The 14,357-nt window shown below is 37.9% G+C and overlaps 2 protein-coding genes across 3 annotated transcripts; both read right to left on the bottom strand.

Annotated features, from left to right (window-relative positions):
• Positions 1-902: 902 nt before the first annotated feature.
• On the bottom strand, positions 903-3,323 carry LOC126614044 (uncharacterized). Its single transcript, XM_050281684.1, has 5 exons — positions 2,724-3,323; positions 1,848-2,627; positions 1,666-1,745; positions 1,495-1,566; positions 903-1,411 (listed from the first exon to the last, which is right to left on the bottom strand). The coding sequence occupies exons 1-5, from the start codon at positions 3,048-3,050 to the stop codon at positions 1,063-1,065; spliced, it is 1,608 nt and encodes a 535-aa protein (XP_050137641.1). The 5' UTR covers positions 3,051-3,323; the 3' UTR covers positions 903-1,062.
• Positions 3,324-6,111: 2,788 nt separating this feature from the next.
• On the bottom strand, positions 6,112-7,915 carry LOC126614056 (E3 ubiquitin-protein ligase EL5). Of its 2 annotated transcripts, XM_050281693.1 has the most exons (4): positions 7,659-7,915; positions 7,265-7,550; positions 6,866-6,981; positions 6,112-6,588 (listed from the first exon to the last, which is right to left on the bottom strand). In XM_050281693.1, exons 2-4 carry the CDS (start codon positions 7,424-7,426, stop codon positions 6,267-6,269), a joined length of 600 nt encoding a protein of 199 aa, XP_050137650.1. In that variant the 5' UTR covers positions 7,427-7,550; positions 7,659-7,915; the 3' UTR covers positions 6,112-6,266. The 2 variants fall into 2 exon arrangements, with proteins under 2 accessions (XP_050137650.1, XP_050137651.1); XM_050281694.1 differs by lacking the exon at positions 7,659-7,915 and having other exon boundaries at positions 7,265-7,580.
• Positions 7,916-14,357: the final 6,442 nt, after the last annotated feature.

Raw genomic sequence — 14,357 nt, 5'->3', positions numbered from 1 at the left:
ACCATAGTACGATATTGTCCACTTTGGGCCCAGACCACGCCTTCTGGGAACACACGAGCAACTTCCCAGTGGGCCACTCATCCTGGGAGTGCTCTAGCCTCCTTCTCGCTTAACTTCGGAGTTCCTACGGAACCCGAAGCTAGTGAGCTCCCAAAAGGTCTCGTGCTAGATAGGGATGAGAATATACATTTAAGGATCACTGTGTGGGCGATGTGGGATCTTACAGTGTGTTTGTTGGTTATGTATTTTTGGCTTTTATTTTTAGACAAACGATAGCGTTAGTAAGTTAGATTGTTAATTGTTAAGAGCGAGGGGACCAGTGAGCATTGAAACCCAAGGATAGCTATAACGTCTTGAAGTTCTTTAGGGATTGAAACCCAAGGATAGCTATAATGTCTTTAAGTTCTTTGTAATGTTGTAAAGTTCTTTTAATCCGCCCCAAGGTGTATAAGCATGATTGCTTTTCACGACTGGGGTGAAGCGTTATCTGCTTTTTCTTTTATCTTTTTCAAATAGTGGGTTTCTTGCTGGAATTATTGGTAACGGACCTTCCATTTTGCTCAAAAGCTTGCAGATTCCTTTGCCTTTACTTGAATGTCTTGAATAAATCTTGCTAGTTTGTTGTCAAAGTATAGTCTCTGGTTAGGACGACTCGGGGTTCAGGTGTCTGCAAAAAATTCCTCTTGCTGCCGAATTTGCGATTTTTAACTTGATTTCCAATCCAATTCCACCACTTTACCTGCATCGCAAGTAACCCCAACTCCTGATGATCATGTCGTATGTTTCGATTGATTTGTTTCTTGATTTACACGCGTGTTGGATATTTGCATGAAGGCCCTTTAGAGGATTTCAAATAGTGAGTGAGAAGAACTAAGAAAATAAAAATCAAGGAGCGAATCGAGTTCCGAAACATTGAAGGAGATAATACATTGCCTACATTTACAAATCAAACATAAAGTTTGAATGCTTGGAAGAACAGCGTTCTTCTCTCAAAGTTCATACAACATATCAAGCGATCTCTCAATCAAAATACATATTAAGCAGTTACTCGACGAAAACGCATTAGTAGCCGTGCCCCGGGATCCAAAAGGGATTCTGGTTCTGGTTCTGCTCTTGTGTATAAGTTGCCGGTTTCGATCTCAGCTTCCTAGGGGTGGTGTGAATGTGATCATCACAGAACGGATTGGTTTCATGGAACTTTGAAGTATAATTGTGGTTGTTGTCTCGCGGCGGAGCAAAGAGATTCGGGTGACAATTCTCCTCGTCATCTTGGAATGCAGTCCATCGCGCTGAGTGGATACCGTGTTTCTCTCTTGCCGCATTTCTCAAGCTCTCCATCTCCCCAACATGCTCCTTGAACTCTTTCCTCACCACGTCCAGAACAACTTCTCCATACCGATCGCACCACGACCTGAAAACGAAACAAAAATCCAATGACAAATAAGAGAGAAAGTACAAGGGGGCGGTGGTTTTAGTTAGAGAAGATTTGCTCACTTGGGAAAGAACTTCTTCAGATCAGCCTTGTCCACCGGAAGCCTGGTCGAAATAGCTTCAATTTGTTCATTCCTGAGCAAATCACAAGAATCAAACTCGTATGTTTTCGATACAAAAAGATTGCTTTTCGATACCAATGTATACGTAAGAAAGACTCATCGAAAGGCTTACGTAAATCGAAGATTTGGATTTGAAGCGCAAAGCTCTGACTGAATTCTTGACAGCTCCTTCTTTATCTTCTCCCCTAAAACCTTCAGATCATACAAAAAGAAAAAAAAAAACAACCTTCAATTTCGGATCATGCTTCAAATATAAGCCAGCAAATTACGAAATTAAATCATACGGTTTTGAACCTTGTCAATGAAGAAATCGGAAGGAGAGCCATCCGAAAGCAGCCTCCTTTTTATGAGCTTAGTGTCTGGCCCTTCACCCATGGGGATTGGAACAAGCTTCAAGTGAGCCTCACTATCCGATCTTTCGTTTAGCGGCAGCGGAGTTGTCTCGTCCTCCGACTCATTCCTCTTCCATTTCTTGAATCCATCAAAAACCCATTGCTTTTTCGCCGATTTCGAAGGTGTTTGTTCATTTTCGTGGGCATGATCCCCCTGACCCTCTTTCTGTTCTCTCTGAAACAGACTCCTAAACGGTTTCCTCCTTGTTCGATCTGCGCTGCCGCTCTCTTTCACCGGCACCTGTGGCAAGCTTTCCGGCATAAGAATCGACGATTGATCTCCTGCTTGATGCTTAGAAGAGCTGGAAGAAGAGAATTTTGACGAATCAGGCAAATCGAATATGCTCTTTTCTCCCCTGTTTTTCCCATGTTTGTAAGGTGATACAAATCCCAACACCGAAGCTGCCCCTTTGATTTGTTTCACTGCCGAGTTGTGTTTCGATTTGTTCTTCGAATTTGAACCCTCCTTTTCTTTTGTTAGCAAGCATTTCTCATCCTTCAAGTCAATTTCCGACCACTGCTCTTGATCTGTATTCTCTTTCGGTTCCTTGGCTGGCAGCGACCCTGAAGCGATTATATCTTTGGCCTCGATCTCAGCTCCCTGTGCCTCTAATCGCTGCAGCAACGGCCTTTTCGAAGAATGGTACTCATCTTCCGATATGCATTTCGCATACAAGAGCTCCTAAACATTGCTTGGTTACTCAGAAAACCAAGAAAGAAAATCCAATCGAAATGAAAAAAAAAAGGAAAGAGTTGAGATTGCAGACTGGCATTTTACCTGCAAGAACAGCAACTTGTCTCTCAGAATAACCGGCTGTTCGTGCTCCGCCACCTGAGAGGCAATGAGGCTTTCGAGCAAATGCAATCGGAAAGCGGACACCTCGGTCTCAGCCAAGATGCCTTCTTTGTGAAGACCCATCAAGTTCAGAATCTGGTGGAAAGAGTCCTGCTGCCACTTGAGGTTATCCGACTGCAGCTTCGAAAGCCTCTGCTCCGCCGCAGGCAACCGCCGCTTCTTGAAGCTGAAGGGAAGAATGGACTTGCACAGGGAGGTCATGGAGTCGTGGATTGTGGAGTAGTATGCGGGCGCGTATGAATATACCATTTTTGAAATTCTGGGTCCTTGATTTGAATTGCCAAGTGGGTTTAACAGAGATCGAATTCGACAAGTTGCCAGAGCCTTGGATTTGGATTTGGTTTTGTGGGTGTTTTTCGAAAAGTGAAAGGAGATTTCTGGGAGTTGCGGTATGTGAAGAAGATTAATGGTGGGTTGAAGGTCGATTGCAGATTTGAAATTTGGGAGACGGGAAAACGGTCACTAGGAAACTAGCCGTTGAGGGAAGAGTCTAAAATGGTAAAATTCGCAAAGGTGCCAAAATAATGAAAATAATTGGTCCACCGAACGGCGTCGTTCGCTGCCTTCCCCTTGGCAAAAGTTTTTATTTTTATTTTTATTTTTATTTTTTATTGATTTTCTTTTATGAACCTATTTATACATACGCGAGTATGGTCAAGAAGTAAGACTAAATTCTCATCCCACACACAAGATAGATATTTATAAAATAAAAAAATATGAATTCCCACGTTGTGTCAAGATCGTCAGAACCACCACAAGCTCTTGTCGCACCAGGAAACATGTACTAAAACCTGAAGAAGTACAAAACAGTAAACTGGAGTGGGCTGAAAAATAAAGTTTTATAAAAGTATGGTTTTTTTTATTCACATAGTAACCCTACACTATAAAATTTGTATAATTTTCAAAATTTATAGTGCTCGTAATTTCGGCTCAATTTCGATCGCGACATTGTCTTGACTTGGACATAAAGAAACCTTATTCGTGCCACTCATCCTTTCCGAGTTATGTCTTAGTCACACATCACATTGAAAACTTTGAAACGTTTTGGACTCTTGCGTCATTCACTTCAATCAATCAACGAATAATTAATCAAAGTTTATCAATCCTTGCCTAATCATTTCTCCATCTGTATAATCCAGACAAAGATAAAAATGTCGTACCAAGGCTTCCGCTTTACACAGGGTCTAGGAGAGGTGAATATCGGTTAGCCTTACCCCCATTTATGGAGAGGCTGCTCCCAAGTCTCGAACCCGAAACCTACCGCTCATGGGCGAAGGCACTTGTCATCGCACCAAGTGCGACCTCTAATCAAGACAAAAATAAATTAGCTAAATTGGGTCCATTCTTTAGTGACCTCCAGCTGGCCAGTCGTGACACAAAAACAAGGATTAGGGTAGGAAAAGAAGAAGATTTTACCTAAATTAGGATAAAATCCAAGTTAGCATGCTTCATTTTTATAGGAGAAAATGACATTCCACCTTCAAAGCATAGAATATATTTTATTGATATTTTTTCGGTCTTGTTTGAGAGAACCGAATCTTTTATCTGGTTTAGTCTTAACTTATTACTCCATTTTTATGGCAAACTTGTTTAATGAAAATGACTCGGATTTTGCCAACTCAACAGCTAAACAAAACAGGATGAAGCAAGGCTGCAAATCTTATTTTTATCCAAAACCTTGATGTAGGACAAGATATGAACTTCACAAGGTTTGAAAATTCCTTAACAGATTTTAACCATCTGATGTCGTTTCAGCTTCCAAAACAGCATTTTAAAGTTGGTAATAAAATCAGACTTTTCATTTTTCAATCTAATCAATATTTTTGTATTTCATTAGACTTTCTATGAACTTCACAAGGTTTGATATGAACTTCCCAAAGTCAAATTAAGTCTATTTAAGCCATTTGGTTCCCAGTGTAATGTATTGATTCATAAATGAACAAAAAATCTTTCGAGTTTATCCCAATCTCTAATGAATTCTAGCTTTTTTATTCTTAGGTTTGTGTTTGTATCCCATTCAGTACGCTTCCCTTATCCTCTATTTCACCCAAATTCACTCACGTCACTCAATTTCCATCCTCGTTCCTCAGTCTTTGAAGGCTCAAGCGACACCGCACCAAAAAAACCCACCAAAAAATACTTAAGTAAGAACACCGCACCAAACTCTTATGACCTCACTTATTAACGAAAAACTCATGGATCCGCTACTGCCCATCTTTTTCGCGACTTAAGTTGTTATGATCTCACCATGATCTCCCTTAATTGGAAGCGAATGTTGGTATTAACATTTGATTAGTGCAAGAACAAATGATTTCCACTAAACAAGAAAAAGGTCGACCAAGACAGCAAAGACTGTCCTATAGTTCACCTGTTCTTGTCCCACCCGTCACGTGAGTGGAGCCTTTTCTCTCATCTGATATTCAATTTCAAGGTGGGAAGGTTGGATGGATGGATAGTGATATGTAGTGCAATTACATTCATTCACAAAAGGGATTGCACCTCCTAAAAATTTGTATTGGAGATCACATGTTGGTTCAATAATTTGGAAATCATTGAGAATTTTGGAATAATGCCCAACTCTTTACAATAATTAAAGAGTTATTCCTTAGGTAGACTATCACATGTACTAAAGTGACTTGCAAAAATAAAAACTGAAAAAGTTCGTTTATAAAAGTCAGACTGCGATTTGTTTGTTATGAGAAACGCTACATATAACTAGTCAAGCATTTTCCCGAAAGATGTGGAAGAGATTTGACGCAACACGAGCATATAAGGATTACAAATGTAAATCTTGAAGAACAAAGGTTTTTGGAATCCATCATAGATGGATAAAATCGAAAGGTTGTTTGATTATTTCTTGAATTGATACATTACATTAGGAGCCAAACGACTTAAAAAGACACAAACACAACCCCCTCGGGAAGCTTAGGGTCTTAGTAAATTAAGCGACATGAAAGGTTGTTTTATTAAACTTTAAAAATGTTGTTTTGGGAGTTTAAAGAACCTCGAATGTCCTTAAACACGACGGGCTCATATTATAACCATGAGTCTTGTTCTTCTTGCAATTCTCTTCAAAAAGGACATATTACTCTCAATTCTAGCTCGATAATATTTCTTGTTACTTTTTTTGTCGTGGTGTTGATTAAATCCGATATAGCCCAACTTTAATTCTTCTTTCCAAACTCTGATACATTTTATTTTCTTGATATTTTTTCGTCGGAATTGACCCATATCTTGTCCTACATCAAGATTAATGTGTCGAATTATAATCTCCCACAAATTTGCATAAACTATCTACTCACACAAATACTACTTGGCAACTATTCACTTTAACAAAAACATATGGTAACCAAACAATTAGCACCACAAAGTTAATTGTTCAAACTTCAAACCTACTCTACAACTGCAACTGCAAGCTCAATCTATATTTTAAAATTTGCATTTACCAAATTACCAATACAATTACTAGGAGATAATCTCCATTCTGCAACAGGGGCAATGGGCATTGTTGTGAAGCCATGGAACCATGCAACCAGAGTGGAACCTATGGGCACAGGGCAGGTGCACCAGGGTCTCACCTGGCCTGAGCCTCTCCAGGCAGACTGCACACTCATCCTGGTCCGATGACTTCCAGGTCAGCTTTGACCAGCTGAACTTCTTTGACCCACTTGTACTACTACTACTCTTGTTTGCTCCGTAAACTTCTTTCCGCAACTCCCCAAGCACCACAGATGATCTTCCTCCTCCATCCACACATTTCAGTCCTTTGTTACCACCATTAATATGCCTAAATTTATCACAAATATAACAAAACACATAGTTAAAACATATCGAGAGACAAAAATAAACAAGTATTGCAGAAGGAGAAAAGAGTGAGGAAATTTATTCTCGTCGCATATGTTAATGCAAGAATCATTATTGTTAAGAAATTTTATGTGCATGAAGGAACAATTGTTTTATCGATATTGTCAAAAACGCATCAATAACATGGGATATCGAGGCATTATTGATATGTCAGCAACAATTTGTTTCATAGCCGGACCACATATTGGTAAATTAATTACCTTTTGGGTTGTGGTTTTCTTTGTGTTCTCAGTCTTTCATCTAATCTCCCCTTGGCTTCTCTGGCTTCCACTCCCAGCTTCTCATCCATGTATGCTTGGTTCAATATGCTTCTTTGCTATTGTGTCCAATAAATTAATACTGTTATTAATGATTCAAACATGCAAATTGAAACAATGATCATGAAAAATAATCCATACAACAGGAGAAAATTATATTTGCTTGTAATTTAATCGGTAAGATAGCGATTTTCACACTCCAGTTTCTCGTTTCTCCTTCTGCGCTCTCTTCTTTTCCTCGATTGATTCTTGTTTGATTCATTCATTTTCGAGGGTAAGAAAAATCGGATGCTTCCAAGAAAATAAGAGTGCGAAAAACACTTTAGAGAGCGATAGAATTACCACTGAAGAGGTGGAGGTGTGGTGAGATTCATGGTTGCTAGCATACAAACAGAAAGAAGAGCGCCTGGTGCTGCCATGGATGCCGCCGACACACGGTGACTCTCCGCTCTGATGGACTCGTCTCCTCCGAGCGCATTCCACACCAGGAAGCATTCCAGCCATTAATTTCAACCTCCAAATTACAACAACTCAAAACCCGACAAAGAAAACAAGTGTACCTATATATATATGTATATATTTCTCTTATAAATGATACAGTTTTTCCACCATGAAAAGCTGCTTGGTCCTGAAATATTTTCCAAAGAAATGAAGAAGAAGAAGAAGAAGAAGAAGAGGGAAGTTAAACAATAAGATGGAAACAAAATATGGTGGCAGACAAAAGAGGGGTCCATACCATTGATGGTTGTATATACGATCTGCATCAATCATCTTCATCTCTCTCCTCTCAATTATGTACGAGTGAAAACCGTTAAAGTTTCAGAGACGGTTCAACGGCCTACTACTGGTAAAACAAAAATAAATAGTGGTTACTGCAGTCAGGTTTTTGATGTGGGACTATATTCTTCAACGAAAATGAGCAAAAGAAAAGTAAAAGATGAGGAAACAAAACAAAACAAAGAAAAGGTGAGAGACATGGGATGGAAAGGTTGAGGGAGTTTCACTGCAACTTAACCGAAAGCTTCCAACAAGTCCACGAGGTGTGTGTCGAATGCGACAGGGGTGCTGCGTGTTGCTATGAACTGAAAACCTGGCACTTATTAAGGGACAAGGGTGAGCCACGTGATCAACCAAATCTCTTCTTGTAATGTTTCTTTGGGCTTTGTAGTAAATAAAATATCTTTTCTTGGCTGCACCAAGTGAATGGTTTTGTTGAGTACTTCATTTCTTCTGTTTTTGTGTTTAGGTAAGAAGAGTGAATTTGCACTTTCTTTTATGCACTATTTCAATGAATCAAGTAGAATTAAGAGAAAAGGAGAGAGAGGTTTTTTTTTGGGGGGGGGGGGGGAGTTTGGCTTCAATGAAACAGGTGTTTTAACTATGAAATTTTATTTCAAAAATGTGGATAGAGCAGTCTGACCAACTAGATGGTCAGATACTCTCACAAGTGGACGCGCTGCATTATATGAGGGTATTATCGGGTCTCATGTAAGTCCAAATCCCAATCCACGCGGTCTCATTCATTGTGATAATGAGACGTCTTTGTCCTCATAACCTGAAAATCAATTTGATTATACACACAAATGACGTCTTACCCCACATTTAAAATCGACTCTTTAAAGAAATTATATCATGAATGATCAAATTTATCAATAAATAATATCAAAATTGAATAGAAGTGAATCTTTTTAAAAGTAAAAAACAAGACATAATGTGTAGAGAATCACAAATGTCAGGAGTGAGTATATCTTCTCTCAATAAACAATACAAACGTATCAAACCCAACCCCACTTCTACAATATTTTACTACACAAAGGATATGGACAAAGATCTTATCATGTGAGGAAGAACACACCAACGGTTCTAAGGATCATACACACTAATATTAAAAGACACTTATTTTTATCTTTCATATACTTTTCTTAATCTTCAGCTCTTAGATCGAATGAATTAAAGAAAATTAATAAACAAAAATTCAAATGGATTGCATATACTCAAATCTGCCTTTTTTTTGTCCAACAATGTGATATTCTAAACTAATCTTAACTTATAATAACGAAAATTCAAACTCAGGTGCAAAAAAAAAAAAAAAAACACAGTCCTAATCAACTTGCTTAACACAAGTGGCTTTTTACCACAATGATGAAAATGTGTTGAGCCCTTACATGACGGCGTGTGTTCGAACCCCGTCAATGACTAATCTAACAAAACTTATCGTTTGACAAAAAATAAAATAAAAAATCAACTCGCTTAACCACATCGGCACCAAATCTCATCTCATAATCACGTAATTTTCTTAATTGGGCAACAAGAAAAACTAATCACACACCATAAAATCTATGCTATGTTCAAGCTCACATTCCAATTTTGTATTCGAGCCCAGCCCCTATGTCATGCAAATGGACCACAATATTAACCTTCAAATTCTGGCCCACCATGGTTTTCAGATTTATCGAAAGGAAAGAAAATAAAATAAAAAAGACCCTAAAAAGCGATAATCTCTGAACAACGTCAAATGACCAGAAACCCCAAAAGCATCCCTTGAATTCCGGAAACCTACGTGTCCTCATCCGTCATTGCACCTTCTCCACGGGGCCTCCTCCTCCTCCTCCCAAATAAAAACACAAGGGCGCCGAAAACACAAATACCACCACCACCACCACCCCTAACCTCTCCACACAAATCAAAATAATGGAGAACCACCACGAACCCTGCTCCCCAAACTCCCTCAAAAAAAAAGCTCCGATCCTCCCTCTGCATCATCCCATGCTTCCCTACTCCTAAAGCTCACCACCACGGCGCCCTCACGGCGCCTCCCACTCCGCATGAGGCTGATAATGTCAGCCTCGTGCAAACCTCCTCATCCTCCCCTAATCCCCGGTCCTCGCGGTCTAGGCATCATCAGCACCCCCAACACCATTACAACCACCACCACCACAACAATCATTACGAGTTTGCAGAATTGAAAGACAAGTGCAGAAATTGGATTGGGCGCATGCATGGACGTGGCAATGGCCATGGCCGCGCGGGCCGGAGGCATCATTCAGCCGATTTCAAATATGACGCACTCAGCTACGCCCTCAACTTTGATCACGAGGAGTCCAACCTCGAGGATGACCCGCTCTTGGGATTCTCCTCCCGATTGCCGCATTCGCCGCCTCGAACATCGCAGGACTCTGTGGCTTCTCCGCCTGCGTCCAAGGAGATAACTGCCTACAGCTAGCTTATAATCCAAAGGCAAAACCTCAGCAATTAATCCGTTCTTATAATTAATTAATCATTGGGCTTCATAATACACATAAACGTAAATATGGTTAGTTAATTAATTTTCATGGGGGTGTATATATTGGCACGGTTACTAATGTTGCTATGTTTTTTTACCTTCAATTTATTTTTCTGCAAACTTTTTTCTTTTGCGAACGATCAGTTCTGAATTAGGTTAAATCTGAAGTTTATATTTTGGCTAGCAAATTTGGGAATGCATGAATGCTTGCTGTCAAGTATATATATATTGGGAATAACTTAATTATATATCACTGGATCATCACAAGATTTCAAATAATAAAGAAATTTAATAGAATCTGAATGAGTTTGCATGATTAATTTCACCCATCAATTCGATTTGCAGAAGTTCCCAGATGTATAGTTAATTACAATTGCAATTCGCATGTACCTTCTCCATTGCGACCAATTTTCACGCATTAATGCATGCATGCATGCACGCGTACGTAGTCGACCCAGGCCCAGTTTTGATACGGCAAATAGTGAATGAAGAAGGCGACCATACTACGAGGGGGCTAAGTAGTGAATGAAGATGACGATGCCCATACTACGAGGGGCAAATCCAATGAAGGACAGGGGGCACATGAGTAGTTTAAATGGCTAATTCCCATACTCTAAATTATTAAATGGCATATGGTGGGTCCAAAAATGTTAAATGGCTAATGCCCATACTCTAAATTGTCTTGTATTTAAAATAAATAATTAAAAAGAAAAAAGAAAAAAAAGAAGATGGTCTTTCCAGGATGGTTAAAAACCTTGTAAATAAATAAAGCAATGGTTTTATGCGACTGATATTTTATTTTAAACTAACTTAAATTGTGAGGAAAAATATATTTAACTTAAGTGCCTAACAACATAGGAGAGCACATCCGTTCTTGTTAATGTTGCTACTCTCTCACATCTGCAAGAACTCGTGATACTTTGACAGCGAATAATTAAGCAATTCCTGCAGCTGCAAAACAAGAAGCATGCACCATGAGGTAGATGATGTCAAACAACTAAAGAGCTAGCTACTTCGATTTTGTCCCGGGCAAATATGTGGCAGTTCATTAGATCATGACCTTCCTAATTATTCCTAACCTAGTAATTAAACATGAAAAATGCTAAGGAGATTTTCTCTCATAGTGATATTAATTCTTGATGAAATCTCTATCATCTCACAGTTGACAGTTTAATTAACGTCAATTTCAGTGCCAATATTATAAAACATTGTATCAAAAACATGAGATGACATAGAGTTAACAGAGAGTTTCATTTTTTGAGAGTCTCCTTAACGTTTCTCATTAAACATATAAATAGCAATTAGTTAATTAAATGCACTTGCACTTTGTTGATCCTTCTTCTACGTTTGTTGTAATATTGAACATCATCGGATTCATCAACATGAGATTTACTAGATAGCTAGGAGCCTAGGATTGGTCAAATGTACAGATCAGGAGAAATCTATGCTAGCTGAATTACTGTTTACACTACCGATTAGTTTGCTAATTATGTTCTGATTTCTCCCACAAGGGAACCATACTGTCTCCATCCATGTGGTGCCAGTTGTTTATTCACCACTTCTTTATCCTCTATCGGCCTACTACTGTCCTAACTGTTTGGGACTCTAAATTTATCTCTACGCTGCAGCCAATAGGGCATATTGCGCGCGCGCGCACACATGTTATAAATAAAACAATGCAAGTTGAGGTCTACTTTCCATCTCACACAATCCCACAATTAATCAATTATTTTCTCGAGAACTGTTAGAATTAGTCGTGTTTTTAGAATTAGTCGTGTTTAATCATCCGTCTTTATAAACATGAATGACAAGAAGAATCAATCTGCATAAAACCGACAAAGCATGGCCGACCAGGACCAATTAGCCCATGCAAACACGACAGATTCTGGAACTCATTTTCTTCACTACGTACTGGGATGCTTATCGTTGTCACACCTCTATTATCTATAGCAAAATGATTAGGGTGTTTCAAACATGGAAGGATACATATAGTAAAAAATGTAGGGTTTCACGTCCTTGTTGCTTATTGGAGGAACGACAACTTAACAGGGGTAGGATTATCTACTTGCTAAAGAAGGTCGAGCCAAGTACTATACAGATCTCTTTCTTTTACCTGACTTTCAGTGCGCCATAGATACCAGAATCACATAAGCATGATGTAATATCGATTGGTTAGTTAGTGTACTTTTATAATACCGACACGAATTTGTTTGACTAATATCGTTAATTTGGTGCTGAGCCTTTCGGTGTTAAATACTTAGATGAAAAATGTCAAGGCCCAGAATAATAAAGCTACTTTACGCGAAAAGTTACCAACACATACTGCCGCTTGATAGGTTTGGAATATTGCTACATCGTGCTCATGTTTTTGGAAAAGTTAATTTGGTTTTTTATTAATATGTAAGGGTATATTTAGTATTTTATGCCTTAAAGTTTAGCAGAAGAACTTGGATTCCTTATCTATTGAAATAAGGTTAGTTCTCTGCGTGTTAAAATTAAGATTAATTCTCGAAACCTGTTTGGTGCAAGTTTCTTCAATTTCATAGAAACTGCCTTCCTTCCAATCAAACCACATAACACTCAATGGTGAACATGTTTGTGATTTGTGAGACACAAAGTCGTAACTCAAAATGCTTAACTTTTTAACATTCATTCTTTACCCAAAATATATATATGTTACTTTCTTGAATTTTAGTCAATCTTAAAAAGAATAATGAAACCGCGTATGGAAGTTCAATTTACTTATTGTTTTAATATCAAGCAAAGAATTTGGGCCAACCTCATCCAAACAAGTAAAAGACTTGCTGATGTTAGTTTCCATATTATTTTCTCTTTCCTTTTCTTATAAATTAAGATTTATTCCTCTTTGATGTTGAACTTTTTATACCTTTAAAAAATTATAAAAAACAAGGAAAATATATCTCATATCCTCCCAGTTTTGAGAATTGAAAATCTCTCGGAATCTCTGGTGTTAGAAAGCCAAGAATTAAGGGATTTGGATTGTTAGTATGAGAGATTCAGATGCTTTATTTGTGTGCAGTGAGTTAGTGTGATAATAAGAGTTTAAAATGAATAGTTTTAGAAATTTTATTTGAATCCATACAACCTTTTTTTACACTTAACTTACTCTCTACACCCATATTATTTTTAACTAAACTATTAATATATCTTTAAACCCAAACTTACTATCTAAACTACCCTCACAAACACAATTTGATATATAAATTTATCGTTACACCCATTTAAAAAATAAAAAACCAAAATCAGTGTTTTGAAACCCATTCAAGGCATAAAGACAACAATATCTACCACATATTTGTCTCATGCGTAATCCTTCTTTTTGCTGATTTTGCTCAATCCCATATCTGTTTTAATTAATCTCATCTGTTGATTTTGCTTAATCCCATATAGATGATTAAAAAAAATTAAATATTTAAATCCCATATGTTTTTATTTTATTTTTTGTTCAATCAGTATGCGTTTTTTTGCAAATGATCAAAATTGGATCAGCCAATCCCTCCAATATTTAGTACAAAATCCAAAAGTTTCACATGGTCCGTTGAATCAGCTTTTCATTCGTGTGTTCTGAAGTTTGAAGAATCCTTGGTTGCTTTGAATCCATAAACAATAACATAAGCATGTAAAAGCTCATAAGTAACATCGAGCTAGTGCGATGAAGGCGCAACACATTCCCAGATGGTACCAAGAAGTAGATTGATTATTGGGTATATATGGGTTTATTGATAAATTTTGGTTCTATTGTTCATTTAATCTTGTACCTGACGGTAATTATGCAATAGAATAAGAAAGATAATTCCTACTTAAAGTTTAAATTAAGTGTAGAAAGAGATTATATGGGTCCAAATAAAATTTCCCATTGTTTTATTTCTCTGAATATATAATCTCGAACACAGAAATTCAGAGGATGGCAATTCCAGTTTTGATGATGTGTCATCACCCACCGATTCGATGAAAGTCGAAAATGTCCTTCAAACGGTCGATATGAATCCAGAAAAATATAGTGGACCAAGAATAATCCAATTATTGTGAAGTTACCCTATTCAGACCAGGAAAGAAGTTAGCAATTTCGGGATAAATAAAAAACTTAAGGTAAGTTATAGTATACAACAATCTATGGCATGCATAAACTTA

Source organism: Malus sylvestris, chromosome 2 (assembly GCF_916048215.2).
Source record: "Malus sylvestris chromosome 2, drMalSylv7.2, whole genome shotgun sequence".
NCBI classification, from domain to species: Eukaryota; Viridiplantae; Streptophyta; class Magnoliopsida; order Rosales; family Rosaceae; genus Malus; species Malus sylvestris.
The sequence above is the reverse complement of the archived record's forward strand: the minus strand, read 5'-3'. Positions and strand labels throughout refer to the sequence as shown.